The following is a 20576-nucleotide window of genomic DNA, read 5'->3' as shown; positions in this document are numbered from 1 at the left end:
GACTATGGCAGCGTATCCTATACAGCACCTGAACAGGCTCCGAACCATCCAAAATGCCTCAACAAGACTCTTCCTCAACCTACTTCGCCACAACCACATCACTGCATATTTCAAGGAACTCTACTGGCTCCCAATACATACACATGCTCAGTTCAAAACCCTCACACACACAGAACACTACACAACACAGGCCCCACCTACCTCAACAACTGCATACCCTTCCGTCAACATCCCAGACACCTCCACCTTGCCGAACCTCTACTAACCATACATACCCTGCATACACAAAAACAGAGCCGGAGGTCGTCTCTTTTTGGACATTTCTCCCAAAGCATAGAACAACTTCCCACAGCACACTAAAGCCTTCTCATCGCTTCTTGACTTCTGCAATAAGCTAAAGACCTGGCTTTTCCAATAATTTCACCTTTGAAGACCACTACCTACCCACCTGGGAAGTGCCCGAATACCCTCACTGGTGATTAGCTTCCTATACACGTAAGCAAAACATAAGAAAACGTGAATGAGGCTCTTGGGTGGGCTGTGTGAGTGTGTACTTGGTGAGACAGTTAGTGTCTACATGAATGTGTTGGTATGAGTGGGTGCATATGGTCGGCAGTATACGGCCTGCAGAAGCACTATACTACACATACTAGTTCCAAGGTGGTTCATTTTTGTTCTAGCTATATATTGGCAATTGAAATACAGTATCGGTACAGAATATGCATCCTTTTTCATTTTCATTGGCAAAGACAATGGGTCTGGTTTATAGCTGAAAACACAAGCCCAGACACTTGGAAAAATGTAAATTAGGGCTTTTGATGGGAATGTTAATGGGAATTCCATTGCTTCTGTAATACTAGTGAGGCCTACTGACTTTGTCAAAGCATGTTTAATATGGCTCAACAAATTAAGATAAATGATTTATATCTATCTATCTATGCATTCATGTATCCATCAACACTTTTATCCACAAACCCACGACTTACTTACATACTCTGATTCTGCAATTTCCGCCCACTTTTCCATTCATCTAGACATACATTAATCCATACATTTATTCATCCACTCATGCAATTGTCAAGAACCCACAATTATGCAAGCATACATGCGCTATCACATTCATCCATCAACCAACATGAAAAGCCTGGGCCCATAAGTTCTAGACCTGTTCACAGTCACAATTTGATGGTTCTTTTTCGCAGCATGAAAGTGTAAGGGGAGAAAAGTCATTAGGGAAAAAATCAATTGGCCAACAATTCCCTTTGGTATATAATAACTCACGGACAACTACTTAAGTTTAGTTAATTTATTACAAAGCCAAAAATAACTGAACATAAAGACACCTCAACAACAGAGTATTGAAGTAGAGGGGAATCAGCATAAAGCCAAATCTGCACATCCATTTTAGACGATGCAGCATAAGCAATACGATTAATTCAAGAAGTAAGATACAGAAAATCAGGAAGCATGAGTCCAAATTTCCCTGCATTGAGGGGTGGTGATTAATAAGCATTACTCTGTCCCTACTCTAGCACTAAGGTGACATCCCTAACTAAGCATTCTCAGAGGGAAGGATAAAAGGTGTCAGTAAGTGGAGACTCCCTAAGAAGTCTCTCCATGATCAATTGGTCAAATAGCATAATGCTACCAAAGACAGAGCTCGTTCTAGGATGCTCTCTCTTTAAAGGCAAGAAAGAAGTGGCGCACTATCCGTAGCATCAACAAGTTATCCGTAGATGGCATTCCCAGGGTCCAGTGCAAGTCACGCCATCTGCCCTGGTTACAATCCTGAAGGTAATTTTCCACAGGACAACGTTGCATCTTCCTTGATACAATTTGTCCTTGGTTCCAAGGCCTTCTCCTGCGTGAAGCACAACGACATTTTTTATCGGCTCAAGCCACACGATTGTAACTTCTTCTCTCCTGACCTAACTAGTAAAACAAAGACATTATTCTATCTAGTGAGAGCGCTTCTTTTACCTGCAACACAAAACGTGAGAAAGAACATTTCACAGCACACATGAAATTTAAACTGTTACTTCCAAAAAGGGAGTCTCAGGGACTTGCATTTCAGGCCTACAAAATTCCGCTAACGTAAGAAAGCATCATATAAGCTTTACGAATTCCCATAATGTTAAGGCTCTTTCAAGTAATGCATTTGCCTACGTATGAAATTAGATGATTAATAAGCACTCTTATATGTAAACAGTGATCAGTTACACAACACTGGTTCTTCATAATAATGATTTCTGCTAGTTACATTCATTTTCTACGTTGATTCTTCATGTTACTTTTCAATGGCCTAAAATACATCACTTTTCATGTTAATACATTTCACAATTCTAACACCTCACATTAATACAACAAATGATTATATGCAAGTGCGCTCTACGTACGATTATGATACACCCCTACAAATGAGATAACATCCCACGCTATCAGTTACCTAGTCTTACCATATCTACCAATTCACCTCAGCCATGATTTCATTAACCCACCCTCATCCATCCATTCATGCAAAATATGCTGATCTATCAACAATCTTACATTCATAAGTGAATTTGCATTCATTTATCCAGTCAACCTATCACCATGCATCTAACCACACCCATGGTTTATTGAATCCTCTAGTTTCACCCCTGCATGTATCCAACCCTGCATGCACATTCATGCCTTCGTCCATCAACCCAACCTCACCAGTGTATCCACTGATCCATCTACCAACATTCATACAGGAAAATATTCACCCTTTGCGATGCATGCATCCATTCACACCATACGTTTATGCATACATCTAACTATGCACTGGCATTTTTGAATATATTCTTTCATCTGCCTGTCAACCTACACTATAACCTATACATATATCAACCATCTAATCATCGAAGTACCCACTCATCTTTGTACTTTTATGGATCTAAACACACATGCACACATGCCTTTAACCATCAATTTGTGTGCAAATGTGAGCTTAAATGTGTTAATGTGATGGCATGCTTGCCTGTAGGTGTGCTATCTGCGTGCATCTGAGGGTAGATATGTGTACGTGTGTTATTCTATATCTCCATAAACTTCTTTGTGTGCATTTATATTTATTTTCCATGGCCTATGTATCTGCATGGTATATGTGCCTGCTCTCTGTATGAATGAGTGTCTGGATGATATGTATCTCTTTGGCATGCACTAAAGAAAGCCAGACGACTGGTTTTAAAAATAGCTTTCTTTGGCTTTTTTAATAGCTTTTTTTGTTAACTTAATGTGAATATGGACCACAGTTTGCCTCATCCCTATATTTACTCAAAAATGGTTTCTTGATAGTTAAAGGTTTTCTATTCACATGCAGAACTGTTTATTGTCTATACTTCAAAACCATTTGAGGGTGGATAGTCCAATGAATGCTACAACAAAAGCAAATACTTTGGAAATCATTTAAATAACAAGGCTATTTAAAGCACTGAATAATATTTCCAAGCTCAGAAGAGCACATGTTCAAAAAACGAGCATATTTTCGTATTACTCAAGTTAGAATTGGACAAAATTAGACTCCAATGTCAAATCTTGAAATCTCAAATGCCCACAAAGGATTTGAAATATCATGAGAAATTATTTCTAGTACCATTTCCGCACTTTCCTGCCAGAGCCTGTCCACAGTGTTAATAAATGCTTGCGGCTCGTTAGGGATTTAGAGCCCAGCTGTTGTTCACTTGTTGTCTCTGCAGTGTGCCAGGTGTCCACGTCTGGTTTGTTTACAGCTTATTTACTGCCTATTTCTTCATCAACCCTTAAGTTGAGACAGAAGGCTGGAGTGTCAGTTTTTAAATAGCTACAGTCTCACACTATATTGATCGTTCAGGACTGGTTTATTGCCTGACATCTAATTTATTAGTGTGATAACATGAGAACTATATAACTACCAGAAACCAGGGTACATAAATCAGCCATTCTATTCTGCAAACCCACAATATGCCGTCTCTCAGATTTGTTTTAAAAGTAAAAGTAAACAACTTGGCATTATTCTATCGCTTTAAAAAGCCGGCAAAACATTCAAATGGTCAGTGCAAAACTAAAACTTAACATTTAAATTGGCTTTGCTCTTTTCTGAAGGAACACTGCTGTTTTGTAGATATAATTCAAGGATATAAGTTGATTGCTTAAACATCAGGGGGCATATGTATCAAACGATTTTGTATTCGCAAATGTTGCGATTCGCAAAAAAACAGCATTTGCGAATACAAAATCGCAAAATGAGATGTATGAGCCATTTTAGCATCGCATTATTAAGGAATCGCAAATTTTGTGATTTCTTAATTTTGGGTAAGCATTTAAGGAATCGCAAATTGCGATTCCTGAAATGCTATGTAACACGCACCCAAGTTGTGCGATTTCTCCTTAAGAAATCACAAATTACCACCAACTTGAAGTTGGTGGTAATTTGCGATTTCTTTGAAAAATGCACTTTTTGGCATTTTTCAAAGTGCCATATGGCGCACATACATGCCCTTAGGGCATGTATGTGCGCCATATGCGCACACAGGCTAATTTCAGGGGTGCATCAGGATGTCATCATGACACCCTTGCACCTTTGAAATTATTCTCAATTTGTGATTAGCAAATTGCGATTCGCAATTTGAGAATGACTTCCCATTCATTGCTATGGGCCTCCTGGCCCATAGGAATGAATGGGAAGGTATTCCTTAATTGCGATTTCGCAATTTGCTAATCGCAATTAAGGAATATTAAGAATTCGCAAAATATGTGCGAATTTTTAAATACATCCCGTTTTGCAATTCTCAAATAGCGATTCTCAAAAAATCGCTAATTGAGATTCGCAAATGGAGATTTTGGTACATATGCCCCCTGCTGCCTTAGTAATGGTTTCTCTCTGTGAAATATCTGGTTATTTCTGGATAGGGCTGTGTGAGAGCCCGTAAAGATAATTTTAGGAAACGTAAACAAACACTAGCAAAGTCAACAAGTCTTCCTCTCTGTGGGGTTTTCTTGAAACTGGCTAGAGAAAGCTTTAGTTGTCTCCTGGGCTTTCGTAATCCACACAGTTGAGGGATATTGTCGATAAAAATACATGAAATGCTTTTTAATCTTGTGGGAGGAATGTAAAAACCATGCCTATCATGGGGATTTTAGGTATACGAGTTTACACATTTTGTATACGTTGATTCCATTTGTGGGGGTTTGAAAGAGGTCTGTGTCCTCACGGTGGCCATGTTTTAGTCAGGCATTAATATAATGTGATTGTGCTATAAAGGCAAGGCATCACAGAAAAATCGCTTGCCTTTGAAGTGCCGGAGGAGCAGTAAGTACACAACATCTAGCCTAAACAAAGCCCGTGCATCACAGATAGGATCTGCTTTATTGTTGGTTGCAGACTGGTAGTCATGTGCAGTGTCTCAGTGGGTCATTTATAGAAACTCTAGAGTTAATGCGTCGACCATATGACAGTCTGTTGTCCACAGCATACCTTACTAAGTTAGTGAGCATGCTTGTGATGGTAGGGTGCCGGAAGCCGCCATGCAGAGAGGAAGAGAGCTGATTAGACTAATGTGCCCTGAGAGGAACCTCCAAGCCAAACAAAAATCCAATTTTTCAACATGAGTAAAGTAAACCATTTGAAAAGATCAGGACTCGAGTTTAAAAGTAGAAAGCTTCTTTATTGAGAGAGGGAGAATGGCCCCTGGTGAGATCAGACACACTTCCACAGTAACTTACTCCCAGCTTCTCACAATCCACAAACCGGATTCTGGAAGTGGAACATTCTGCCACTGTTTTCCCAAGTTATACGCTAGAAAACATAACACATCTCCCTTCCTTAAATTTTAATGACATCAAGGCTGACTAAACTACTAAGGTAATTAAAAATGGCCTAACAAAAGACCTAGAACTCAAAACACTCTAACAAGCCTTTAATCACACACATAATCAGCCAAGCCCTGAGGTTTGATTCTGATACGTACTCTGGGTTCTCTTAAATTTCCATTCCGGTTCTTGAGCACCTTCTTTGTCATCCACTTTTCATCCACTTTCATCCAATCGGAAAATTCACTGCACCAGGCCACCCTCCTAGAGTTCCACCATTTGCCATCCGATTACTTGACATTGTTTCCCAACACTTCCACCACCCTCCTTGGTGCAGAACATTTGGAATTTCCTTTCCTCTTAAGGTTGTCACCCTGCACCATGACCCATGTGCCACTTGTGAAAACCTTGCCACACTTCTTCACCTTCTCGTGGGCTCTTTCTTTATATCGTGTTTGATAATTATCAACCTTCTCACACAACTTGAGGTAGTCCACACAACATGGAGCAGACCTGCCCATATAGCATGGAACCACCACCATACACGGCGCTCTTCTCTTAAAAAGACAGAATGGGGGGTGACTCGATAATTCCATAACATCTCCTTCACCTGTCTTCTCCAGCACAAGTTGCTAGCCAGGGCCAATTGAATTCTTTCACCTAAAACTCGGTTGGATCGTTCAATTAAACCATTTCCCCATGGATGATTCATTCACAAAACCTACTTCAGGCCATTTCAGTAAATAGTCCATCACAACAAAGGCATACTTCTCACTGATGCCCAATCCTTTAAACGGCCCACAAATATCCATGGCGACCCTTTCCCAAGGTGGTACAGGGAGAGTTATAGGATAAATTCTGTTCTCCTGCACCACATTCGATCTATCACTGCAAGCACATGGAATACAATTCTGCACATGCCTCTTCACGTGTTTGTCCATCCCTGGCCACCAAAAGTCTACCTGGGCCCTTCTCTTCATGGCAGACATACCTCCATGACCTTTGTGCAGCAAATTCATCACTCTTTCCCTCAGGCCCACAGACACAACCAAACGCTTATCTCTCCTCACAATGCCCTTTTCTACGGACAACTCTTCCCAGACATTCCTATACAACCCCAAATCTCAATGATGCTTCCAACCTCGCACTTTAGGTAACACCTTGACAAATCTTGCCAAAACTGAATCCTCCGACACAACCCTTGTCGAATCTTCCTCCTTAATGGCACCCCCAAAATCTGAAATTTCCGCCACCACCATTCTTCCTCTTCACTCTCATTCTCACAGGTTAATGGCAATCTGAACAAACAATCTGCATTCATGTTTTCTGTTCCAGGAATGTACTTTATGGAGAACATGTACTTCTGCAACCGGTACAACCATTTGGCAATGCGAGGCATGGCCTTCCCTGAACCGACTGTGGTGTACAGATCCACAAGAGGTTTAGGGTTGGTGCCCCGTTCAAACTCCAACCCCCATAGAAAAAGCTCAAAAATGCTGCACACCCCACCAACAGGCATGAGCTTCCTTTTCCACCGTAGAGTAAGAACTCTCTGCATCTCTCAAAATACATGACGCAAAAGTCACCCCTCTCTCCTTTTTGTCATGTACCTGCATCAGCACAGCCCCCAGTCCATAATTGCTGGCATCTGTCACCACAATAGTCCTATCCTCCGGATCAAAAGACTTGAGCGCAACTGCCTTCACAATAGCCTCTTTAAGAGCATACACGCGACTTGGCACTCCTCCGTCCACTGAAACCTAATGCTCTTCTTCGTCATTGCATTCAACATGTATACTTACTCTGAGAAATTATGCAGAAACGTGGCGTAATACTCAGCTACCCCAATAAGGACATCAACAGATACCTATCCTGGGGAGCAGGGGCTTTCTCAATGGCTTCAGCTTACTTGAGTTTAGGCTTCACTCCTTCATGCGTCAGCGCATGCCCCAGATACTCCTCTTGTATGGTGCCAAACTTGCACTTCTCCAGCCCAATGGTGAGACTAGCATCCTCTAGCCTGTGTAAAACTTCCTTCAATATTACATTGTGCTGTCCTTCGTTCTCACCCTACACCAACACATGATTTTGGAACACCAAGAAGTTTGAAAAGTTCTTCAACACACCTTGCATAACTCTCTGGAACACAGCCGAGGCTGAGAATAACCTAAAAGGCATGCAAACAAATCTATAACCCCCTTTAGGTGTGATAAATGACGTTAAATGCCTAGAATTCTTCTCTAACCGCACTTGGTGATTCGCGTGAGACAAATCTAAAGTAGTGAAACATCTTCCTCCTTTCACATCTCATTGATTTTCGGAAGGAGATATGATCTACCCATATGCAACTATTGAGGTCTCTAAGTCCATGCACATTTGAATTTTTCCATTGGGCTTCCTGGCTATAATGACTGGACTCAACCATTCCGAAGCCTCAATTGGATCAATTACCCCCCTCCTTGCAGAGTCTTGCTAATTCATCCTTAAATGTCCCCCTCAACGCTAAAGGAACATTTCTCACCTTGTGCACCTTAGGTACAGCCCCTTCCTTTAACACAATAAGATGCTCAATTTTCACCAAACATCCCAACTCCTTCTTGAACAGTTTAGGAAACATTCTGATCCAGTCAGTATCCAAAGGAGCCTCTGTCAACAACACTTGATTACGATGATTTGGATCTAACACAATTCCCAACTCACACTGTTCCTTCCATCCCAATAAGGATCTTTCCTTCCCTTGGGCTGTCCTATTCAGGAATTCCAACTCAGTTGTAAAATACCCCAACACAGGTAGCTTCTCACCACAATACCCCTCAGGTTCAACATCGGCAGGCGTTAATTCTTCTGTCTATATGCTCTCCCATGTATGCACATCAATCAATGTGTAAGGAGAACAAGAATCGGCCCATACCTGCACTTCTTTCCCATTCATTCTGACCACACATTTGGGAGGTCGGTACGTGCACCTGTTAATTGTACTTTCTTCCCCCACCACTTGCACCTCCACTTCATCCCCATCGGTCACGTCTGCATAGTCCTCCACAGCTGGCATCTTGCATCTATCAACACAATTTACTGTTTTCTTAAATTGTGGAACTTGGCCCCTCCTGCACACTCTTAAAAAGTGACCTGTCTTTTTGCATTTTAAACAAGTACTGTTTGTATGCGGGGCAATTGCCTGATTCTGCCATGTGCCTCACACTCCCACACCTGAAACAGGATCTCACTTTGGTGCCCTCATGAACTTTATGATTTGAGTTGTCTTCTGACTTGGGGTTCTGTATTGTCTTTTTGATGGCACATACATTACATGATCTATCGGAGTGGCTGTTCCCTCTCATACTTGCTTCCCCTAGTTCTTCCACATACAAAGAAGTGATTTCAATGCTTTTAGCAACTTCTATGGCCCTGTCTAATGTAGGATCTTTAAGAATCCCTATGAAGTATAGGGTTGCAGGTTACTTCCTCACTGCTTCCTCACTCATGTACTGAGTATTTGGATCGCACAGCAGATGACCACAAAGCCAGCAACGGTGTGCCTGTCACCGAGAAATTTGGAACGGCAGGCTAATGCAATGTCAGTTACCTTGTTTGCTGCTGTAACTGCCGCTGTAATGCACACTAAACTAGAGCTTGCAGGAAAATGGTCTGCTGTGAAAAAATGCCACCAATGCACCTGGGTAACTTTTGTTGACCAAAAGAGCCACACGACATGTAGGTCATGTGCACCAATGAAAGTTCCAGCTACACGTAGGCACGCATGCGTGCTGCTCGGACTTGCACGTAGATGACTTGGACCATTCCAACCGCAAGGAGTAGGTGAAATGCTTAGCTGCACAAGGTTAGATCATGCCCCCAAGTTAACTAGGAATGTTGCCGTGTTTGCCTCGTCGAGGCTCGATAATGCCTCCAAACTCCTCCCTTGCTCTCCGCTTGATGTGGCCTTGCGCTATGGCCAATATGGCTGGGTTCAAAATCTAACACCACTTACACTGTTTCTTTTGCGCAGTGTAGTGCCAAACCTACCCTAAAGCCAGCACTACTCACAGTGACCATGTGTTCCGAATCTGTATTTTCTAAATGTGTGTAAGGTGGGCTCTTCCGGAATGTGTTTCTCTCCCAGGGGCCGCAATGGTTCCAAGGTCATGTAGCAGATTTTCATTCTTTTAAACTCCCGCCTTAGTATGCGTTGTGTCCTGGTATTGCTCCTCGCCACTTTTGAAAAGATCAGGACTCGAGGTTAAAAAGTAGAAAACTTCTTTATTGAGGGAGGGAGAACTGCCCCTGGTGAGACCAGACACACATCTACAACAACTGACTCCCAGCTTCTCAGAATCCACAAACCAGATTCTGGAGGTGGAACATTTAGCTACTGTGTTCCTAAGTTCTGCACTAGAAAACATAACACTACCTAATTTCTGTTGAGTGGAGTGGGCTTGTCTGAAGGTTAAGTGCTCCTAGCTAGAAAATAGCAAAAAGGACCCCTTGGTGGCAAACACAAAGGAGCACAAATAAATTTGTCGGACAAGAGTGAGCCCATGAAAATCAATACAGACTCTCAGAGCACCTTAACCGACCATTGAAAATCATCAATGGAATGTTGCACTAGAAGCTAGGCAAAGGAGGCAAGAGAAATGTGAATTTGCATAGTAGTATTGGAGTCGCTCAGGCATTAAGTATGCATGGTGTAGGAAGAAGAGCTGTATATTTTTAAACTGGGAACTGATGGATACCTTCTTCGGGAACTCTAGGGCCTGCTCCCATTCCTTCTCATGTAATGGTCTTTGGAACTCCTCTTTCTATTTGTGGCATAGTGGGGTAAGTGATACGGCTGTGAGTTCACGTATGCCTTTGTATATCCATTTAATTATGTGTCACCCTGGGCCCATTTAAAATATAGTGTGGAGGACTGGGAGTGTCATTGGCTCGCTTTCGGTCATATGCCATATACTGTGGCAATCCAATACCAGTTGTTGTTAGAGAAGAAACTGAACTGGGGGAGCCAAGTCTTCTCTACTAGATCATCAAATGTAAGGAGCTGACTGCCACTGGAGCAGGGCCACCAAAACATATGCTTTGAATGACGGGCTCCCAGTCCACCCTGGTCTATTGGTAGTTCATTTTAGTGAGAGCGACTCGTCGGCACCCGATACCCCTTATGAGAGTACATAGTAATGTATCTAGTTCTTGGATGAATGAGAAGTGGAGATGACTGGGAGGTTTGCAAAATAGTAAAGAAGGCGTGGGACCAGGACCATTTTGACTAGGACGATTTTTCCCTATGGGGCCAATGGAAGGGTTTTCCATGAGCCAATTGGGGTTCGAATGCCCACCAGCGCTTTGCGATGATTGTCTTCGTATTCATCTTGTGGGGTATGATAAAGTTGTACGGCTAGGTAGCAGGGGGCTTGAGCACTCCAAGTAAGGCTGATGCCCCCAATACATACCTCTTGTGGAAGAAGGTCACGGCTGAGTGGATATATAGAGATTTTTGTCCAGTTGACTCTGAGGCCAGCCACTGTGGCAAAGTCTGCTAGAGTGGTAAGGTTGGTGGGAGATCCATTGAAATTTAGCGTACATAAGGTAGTAGATTGTCCGCATATAGGGATACGCTATGGGTGACACCTACTAGTGTAATACCCCATTCCCTGCCCTCCTCCAGAAAGACAAATCACCAAGGGCTCCATCACCAGAGCAAAGACCAGGGGGGAGGGAGCGGACAACCCTGTGATGTGCCTGTAGATAATGTGATTGGAAGTGTTATGTGTGGACCCAGTCGGTTTCTGGATGTGGGTGTTGTGTATATTAGTCTTGTGTATGCTTGTAGTGTTGGACCCAACCACCATGCACTGAAGTACAGCAAAGAGATATGGCCAGGACAGGATATCAAAGACCTTTTCTAGATCCAGAATCAGGCACGCAACACCGGGATAGCGGTCCTGCACCTGATCCTGAATGTGGAACAATCATTGGATATTTTGGGAGGTGCACCTACCTGGGACAAACCCACATTGGTCTGGGTGTACCAGTGTCGGAAAGACTAGAGCATAGCGATCTGTATTTTACCAAAGATCTTATAATCTGCTGTTAGCAGTGTGATTGGTCTGTAGGACCCTAGCTGTCGCGAGTCGTGGTCTGGCTTTAAGGACACAATCAGTGATTCACAGAGTGATCCCGAAGTTCACTGCCTTCTAGCGCCTTGTACATGTCCGCTAGCCGAGGTGCCAGGAGGGCGGAAAAAGTGCGATAACATCCCAATGCTAGGCCATCAAGACACGGAAACTTGTTTCTGGCCAAGGCCTGTATCGCCTGTGTCACATCTGTAGATGTGATTACTGCATCAAGAGTGGTCCTTTCGGGTGGGGCAATGTGGGGTAATGGGAAAACAGCAAACAATTGGTCTACTATCGTGGGATCCGTCTGTTTGTGGGCTCTATATACCTCTGTGTAATAGTTAAAGAAGGCTTGATTCATGTTGGTAGCCAGAGGTGAGCTTCCATAATACTCCAAATTACTGTCATAAATATATAAATCCATCCAGTGCTGCACAGTGATTTAGCTAAAGGGACTCTGTTTAGACTGTTTATACTCCACTAAACAAAGTAAACAAGCACTTGCAATGCAATAGGTCTCGTATTTTCAAAAGAGTGACCTATTGGTATTGTAAATGACAATACCTTTTAATATTGCAGGTTTTTAAATCCATAAATAAAAGGCATTGTCATTTACAGTGCCAATAGCTCAAAATCTGGCAATTGCGAGACCAATTGCATTGGAAAGCTGAAACAGAGAGCGTGGCCACGCTCAGCATTAAAGTTAAAAAAGATTTTAAAAAACGTTGAAACAGAGATCACAGTGTCCCTGTGTCCCTGAGGTGGACACCGCACTCAGCATTAAAGTTAAAAAAATAAATAAAACAGAGTGGGTGGTGTCCTTGAAGTGGGCCCTGCACTCAGCATTAAAGTTAAAACATTTTTTTTTTAAAGCTGAAACAGAAAGCACGGTATCCCTGAAGTGGGCACCGCGCTCAGCTTTAAAGTTAAAAACTAAAACAGAAAGCGCAGAGTCCCTGTAGTGGGTATTGTGCTGAGTATTATAACAGCAGAGATTTTCTTTTCAGTGTGATCCCACGCCCTCTGGATGACGTGAAAAGGAGCAGGGTATCTATGCAATAAATCTCCATGAGCAAAAAATGTGAAAAGATGGATGGAAAGAGAAAGCATCAGGGACTAAGTGTAAGAGGAGGGGAAATATGGAAGGAGTAAATAAGAAATGCATTAACGAGAAACAGCTATGTGCATTAGAGACAGGCCCTGCCCAAAGTACAGCTTCCCATTGCATGATTTCAGGAACATGTCCTTCCAGTGTGTAAGTGTATGTGCGGGACACCTTTGATGTGCCTGCTCCTCAGCCCTTCCTGGGATGTATCATTATCCTGGGCTGACAGTGGAAAGTCTAGCCAGGTTCTTGCCTCTCGAGCTCATGACGGGATGGCCCATTAGACCAAACTGAGTCTGCTGATTGAAGCTGTGATCTTGCTTCGCGAAGCTCTGTCCCGGGACAGGGGAGAAAAACCTCCACTGTGGGACAGAGAAGCAGCTAGCAGGTGCTGCATCCCATCTGGTGCACCACCGGGCAGGGTAGGCCTCCGACCATCCCGAGAGGCCTGGAGGAGGTTATGATTGAAAACAATAGTGCTCAACGACTTATAAAGCAGACCGTATAGCGAAACAAGTAAAAAGTCCATTCGTTATGGGAGGCTACAAATGCAGACAAGGCGGTACCAAGGAGAGACTACTAAGCCTATTCACAAATGAAAATCAATGATTTTGCAAGGACAGTATCAGGAGCCAAATGGAAACAGGGAAAATAAATAGGCGGAACTTCTATGCTGTACCTCAATGCAGCATGCCTCGCAGGTCAGCGCATGCGCTGCCCAGGCTAGACCTAATAAAGGGAATGTTAAAGTTTTGAGGTAGGAGCTTAGAGACAGTCACTTGTAATCTAATGAGACCATCCTGGCATATTGAACAATGGGAAATCTCTGTACATTTTAAATGTTTTTAAGTATAAAACATCTATCAATGAAAGCAAAATTGAGTCTTTATAAACTCAATTCATCCATCAGAAACTCTACATGAGTTCCCCCATATCAATTTAAATGGCTTTAAGGGTCATGTTCAGAAAGCTGTTCCCAAAATGGGATGGATGTGTGGATTTGCTGCTTGTTCTGATCTGCTGTCGAAATAATCTGTGATTCTATAGTATCTTTAGTGAACCATCTCCATCTATTACCACTTAGAGAAACTATTTTAATCTTTAGGCCATCAATGAGACAGTAAAGGTACCGTGGGTTACCAACACGTTTGAGGTTTCTGTTTAAGGGATCTTGATTCACTTACACATTAAAATTGCTTTTTCTTCTTGACCAACATATTATTTACAGGACCACTGGAATTATGTGGCAGAGAAGGGCCGAATTTCGAAGCAGCGTTGACTAAATGTGGCATAATCTGTCACATTTTTTGGTAGCAGTATTTTATTATTTTGTAATTTTTACATATGTTAGTAGAGATTTCACCTCCTTAATACCAGTTTAACCCAAAAATGCAGCAATAAGTAATTGAGAGATGACCAGTCAACCATGTGAAAGGTCTTTCATTGTGTGGGAACACGTGTTTTGGTAACTTTTGACCCGTTAGAGCTGAAAACAATATTTTTTGCTAACATCTGCAGATTATGCATCAGATGATAGATTATAAGATTACGTGACAAGTGCGACAAATCCATGATTATGAGGGAAAAACGTATCAGCCGCTGAATAGCATAATTCTAGTGGCCCTGAGTATATACCATCATGAGTGTAAGTGATTGCATACTCTTTTATGTCAGAAGCGCCTACAGATTAATATAAATATCTAAATTCAGAGACAATTAGTCTCATTCTGAGTCTTATGCAAAATTAAGGTGGAAGGTCCATGCTGCGTCAGTATTGTTTCCACTGGGTATTCACGTTGGATAGTCAGATACATGCAAAAAGGGAGACATTACTTTAAGTAAAATCACTACAGCACAGTTTTCTTTGCACATGTTTTTTGGGGTGAATATATCACTTGCATTTTATTGACAGCATCTGCCCATATTTTACCTTGCTTTGATGCACTTTCACAGTTTCACTGAAGTGGTTAACTCATATTCCAAAATCCCTTTTATCAATGTACCAGTAATCTGTGCAAATAGTGAAAACATGTTAGTTACTGCACTTTTTGTATGTCTGTGTACACCTCTGGATGTAGGTTCATGTTCCGATATTCCAAATTCTCAAAATCCTCAAAATCTGCACATAAACAGTACATTGTTAATTGTTCTTTTACATTATTGGTGGTTGGTCGTCGCTCTAATCGTACACACAGCCGTACCAGATCACAAGGCCCTAGCAGAATAGCATGAAAGGCAAGCTGTGAAAAGCTATACAGTCTGTAAGCATGGAATATGCTTACCAGGATCACAGTTCGAATTTGTATTAGTTGCCTCTTTAGTGTATACATTAGGGTGATTGACCGTTTGAAGAAACATAAAGGTCACAAGATATTTCATGCATTTTATATTTTGAGAAAATGTGTACATTGGCTGTAAAAGTGCTCTGAATCACAATTATTGTCTGATGCTTCATTCATTGTTTATTTGAGACACAGACTAACTATATTTGGTCTTACAGGGAGATTTGTTGTGCATTCCATGAATCCCTTTACCTGTTTCTCTGTTTGCTTCTAAATTAGATATGCACATCTTCGGAAGAGGAACACAATGGCTTTATCAAAGTATGCAGCGGAAAGAAGAAAGGCCTTGTTCCCTTAGATGTCTTGGAAAATGTCTGATGTACACCTGAAACTTCTTGCAGTTGGAATCCTTGATGGCAGTGCTTCTCTGCCTCTCCTCACACTGTGTTACTAAGATGAGCTGTCTTGTCGACTAGCGGAGACTACAAAGAGGCAGCAAAAAGGAGACATTCAGACTGATACTTGGGCAAAAGGTTAATGTAAAGAGAATACCATAGAGAAACCTATTTAGGGAAACCAGTCTAGTTTAGCAGACAGATGAGCGTTTAGCGTTTGGGAGCCTGATGCTTACGAGTTCTTGTACAGCTTCTTGTGCTGTAGGCAGTAGGTGGAGCTTAACATGGTTCCAGACTGCTGTCTTTTGAGAAATATTCTGAGCTGCTCTATGCTCCAGATTGAAGTGTCATGAGATAACACATGGAGTTGTTCATTTTGTTGTATTGGATCCTGATGCGTGTATCAAACTGTGGCTATGGTCTAAAGTCTAGATATCTGTCAACAATGTACTGTATTTAAAAAGTGGTTTGATTGTCCGATGTAGAAAGAATTCAAGCAAATACTGTGATCTTCTACTCAATGGATTTAAGTTTTGTGTTCTTTGATAACTGTTGAACATGTTTAGATTCGTTTCAATCATTTTAAAAGGTTGAAAGATGTTGTTTGTCAGAACACTACCCAACCAAATTCCCTTCTGAGTCCCATCAATACAATGTGTAGGTTTTCTCCTTAGCATTCTCTTACAAAGTGATGGACAAGAATTTCCTGAACAACAGAATGTGAGACAAATGTCTGAAATGTTTACAGAAGTGTCTGCTGTTGCAACAGTTCAGACTATAAGAAGACCACTATTCCCAAAAACAGTAGATTATGGGAAAGACACACTGGGGCTTACAATAATTCTGTGAATGAATTGTATTATAGGTCCAGAGTTGCAATCCAGACTGCTGCTAAGGCATCTTCCTCAGGCCATGCTGCTACATCGAAGGAAGACTTGTGTTGGTTCAGTCTAGTTGGGTTTGATTCTTGATATGTGCTGATTAGGTGAAACTCAGAGATACTCAGAGAACAAAATTGTTCTGAAGGTAGATGTCCTCTGATCCTTTCTCGTAATATCCTATGCTTTTTTAAATCATTGACATTATTTTTCTATTCAATTGTTTTAAACACCTTTGTTATTTTCTGACCAGATAGAATCTGGTCTGAAAATTGTCTATTTTTGTCATCAATGTTATCTCTGTTACTCAAAGAATAAATTGCACTTTCACATCACCCAATTTAACCAGATTGTCAGTGAACACGTAACCTGGTTTGCTTTAAATTCTTCTGTGTAGTTTTAGGCACAGTGCTGCAACTTGATTGCTTGGAAGCATTTAAGTGTGCAATCATGCATCATTAAGAGGCGTGGGAATGCACTGTAAAGTACTACTGTGTATTTAGCTTTGAATGCAATAAGCAGGGCTGGGTTAACCAATGTCCCAATAGCTTAACATCTGAAGCCTATCTGCTGATCATTACAAAAATGGTTTTGTTACAGTAAAGGTAAATTGATTTTTCTAAACAGGTCCTTTAGAAAATGGTAAATGTCCAAAGATATGTGATTAAGATTTCACACTGGCTGGTTCAATAAGTTTTGCATCAGGTATACTTAACATGTATGTGTCTGTGTTTCAGCTATGGGAATTTCGTGAATCCAAAATACCTACTCCATTGCTTTAGGACTTCACCAACAACCATAAACAAACAAACAGACTTATACCTGACTTCTGAGACCTGTTTGGCAAAATGGCAACAAAATAGTTGTAGTAGCTCGCATCTCTAAAACCAATGCCAATATTTATGAATATATTATATATCCTTATAGCTGCTGTAGTAATAACAAGAATTGATGTTCAATGAAAAAAAGTGTCTGTGAAGTCAAACATCAAATGAGGACCTCTGGTTCTTAGGCAGTGCCTTGAAATATATATACAGTGCCCTTTTCTGTGATACTGTGGTTCCTTGAACATTCGCTCTCCTGGCTATGTGCAAAATTGTTTGTCCATTCTCGAAATTGAAAATGTTTTTTCTAATGTCTACACATCTCAAATCATTTGGGATCATTATACTTTATTCTCCTGATTTTTATGTTTCTCTGTAAATACTCCCTTCTCTGTGAAACATATGAATGCATAACTTATCATAATCTCTACTATACTGCTCTGTTGCCCATGGGGCAGAGTATAAGCAATTACAATGTATATAAAATAATAAACAAACATAAAATCGATTAACAAAATATGGTATAATTTAAATAATTGTACTCCAACTTAACCTTGAACTAAGCAGGGAAACTTTTTTATGCCGAACAAAGAAACTTAAATGATGGAAAGTGAGAACAGTACATGTTTAAAAGGTACATTTGACTTATAAAAAGATGAGTGAGATCAAAATACTAACAAGAGTAAAACCAGAAGCTACATGTTGAAATTCAAGTAGGACCTATTGCATTTTAGACAATAGCATAGTGTAGAGACTTGGCTTTTATGCAACAGATTCCATTGTGCACTCTCTGCATTATTTACTCATATTTTTCCAACTTCTGTCTGTCTGTATCATGCCTTTCACAGTTCCAAGGAAGTAGTCACAGACGTTTGAAGTGACGACCTTGTAGAGCATACAGTGAATTGTCAGTCAATACCTCCTTTATTTATGACAACTTATTTGACAGAGCCCAAAACCATTGCGCTACCATTCTGTATGCCTCATTAATCAAGCAGTAAACAAACAGTAGAACTGGTATAGATTTTTAACAGTTCTTTTTCTCAACTCATGTTACTTAATTTCTTAGTAAAAACATACTTGTACAAAAGCAGTTCAAATATCACCTTCTTGTAATAAACAACTGGCAATGGTAAGTTTAGAGCTTTAAATTCATATATCAAGGCTCAAAGAAACTTAACTTTGTGCTTTTGCTTATTCTGAAGACAGTATGTGTTAACATTTGCTCCTACTCTGGATGTACCTTATAATGCAGACTAACTCTACAGTGGGTGACTTCAACACATAAACATCTGATGTTTATGACAATGTGAACAGTATGTATGTTAGTCCCACTGGAGAGATAAAACATTGTGTAATATGCATATACTACTTGGGGAGAATGTATCGCTCATGACATTATGCCACACTGTACATATACACTTACCCATGTGAAGGAAAAAACTTTAACTTAAAGGTTGTGGCCTTTAGCTTTTCAGTGTTAAACTTTTCTTGCTTTCTAACCCTTTTCGCACTTTTGTTTCATAAAGTGGCATGTAAATGCAAATGATTACACGTTTAGATGTATTTCCAAACATTAATGCAGCCTAAAAGGTTCTTCAAAATGTTATTTACATCTAAATATTTGTTTTACTTACAAGTTTTATGGTGTGAGATTCTGAAAGTGGCATACATAATACATTTTGTATGCTGCAAGTCAGATGCCATACTTTGGATTGCATCTTCACAGCCACTTTTGTCAATAAGTTTTTTCACTTTTAATTATTAAAATAAAACTGTAATACTGTGTGAAAAAAAACATTTAATTGGTATCACTTCACAACCATAAGAAGTGGTATGGGTGTGTGGTTGGGACCTGAGATTCAATCCCTCACTCTGACATATCTCACACAAACTGCTACAAAAATGTAACATTGTAACTTCAATCAAAATAAATATAGAGGTAATAGGTCTTCTGTAACTTTGTATTTGTAAATAAACAGTATTAGCAAAACTAGTCATAAGCAATGTATGCATGCATATCGATATAAATACAAGCATACCATTAACACCTCCATAGTGTTGACAATTGCGTAGCAGTGTCACAATATTTTCCACAAAGGAGCACCCTAGATCTGAACCTTCTAGATAAACAAAGGTTCTCTGTCCCATTGTCATGTATTACCAAAAAAAGATCATGCAGATACGTCTCCTATCGTTGCCCCTTACAAAAATGTGGAGGGGCACTCATGAGCTCAATGAAACTTTATCTGATGACTTTTGAAAAACAACTCTATGGAATCAATGTCTGAGATGCATCTGTCTAATCTACTGGCTTCCACATGAACGAGTCATATTTACTCGATTTGCTTTATCTCTGCTTGGTGTTCTTTGATGGAGTATTTTTCAGTGAACATTGCACTATGCTTTATTTAACTGCCCATAGAATTGAATGCATAGCGATCAATAATGAAAATTGCACAGAACTTTGATAACATCTTAGAAAAAAAAGCAACACCAACCATGCAAAATGTGTTTTTATGTTATTTTAAGTTCTCTGGAAAAGTAAAACATTGAAGATTGTCCTAGTGTTTTTTAATGAAACTAGATTTATGTGTGACCCTGTTTGTTAACTGTGGAACAAGGAAGTCATTATTCGTGTACTTTCGATATAGGTGTTACGTTTACATGAACGCACCATACTGTGATCTCTATTAACTTCAGTCTGAGTATTGAGTTGCAAGTTTCTGGATGTAAGGTTGTGATATTTATAGGACAATGCAATTAACTGCAAATTACAATGGCCTTTTTGCTGTCAGTTTTATTTATTTCATACTAAGCAATAAAACAATTAAACTGATTTACTGTGAAGTAGTCAGATTGTAATTTTAATTTTAGTTTTTTTTCCACTCACTAAAATATGATGTTTTTTGCAGTAATATGATGTATGGTCTTTGTGGAAACGTTTCAATTGAAATCCACACAGATCACATACCTTAAAACATTTTCTTTGATTTGTGAGAATATTCAGTGAAATGGCTGTATTTATTCATCTGATGAACTTGCTTCCACAACTGAGTATCAGGATCAGCCGTCTTCATGAACGTGCATGCTTGTAGACCTAAAACATGGACAGGAAGGACAAGATTGACTGAGGCTCAGAGGGGCAGGGGACATTTCTGTGCATGT

At 40.5% G+C, this 20576-nt stretch overlaps 1 protein-coding gene across 1 annotated transcript in view; it reads left to right on the top strand.

Annotated features, from left to right (window-relative positions):
• Positions 1-20247, top strand: part of STAC (SH3 and cysteine rich domain) — a 943669-nt gene extending 923422 nt beyond the window's left edge. Inside the window, exon 11 of the mRNA XM_085607561.1 lies at positions 15591-20247. Within this exon, the coding sequence (XP_085463687.1) occupies positions 15591-15689 (99 nt within the window). The 3' untranslated portion in view covers positions 15690-20247. The remainder of the gene's footprint in view (positions 1-15590) is intronic.
• Positions 20248-20576: the final 329 nt, after the last annotated feature.

This window comes from Triturus cristatus, chromosome 5_2 (genome assembly GCF_964204655.1).
Source record: "Triturus cristatus chromosome 5_2, aTriCri1.1, whole genome shotgun sequence".
In the NCBI taxonomy this organism is placed as follows: Eukaryota; Metazoa; Chordata; class Amphibia; order Caudata; family Salamandridae; genus Triturus; species Triturus cristatus.
Note: the sequence above shows the minus strand (reverse complement) of the source record. Positions and strands in the feature narration are given on the sequence as shown.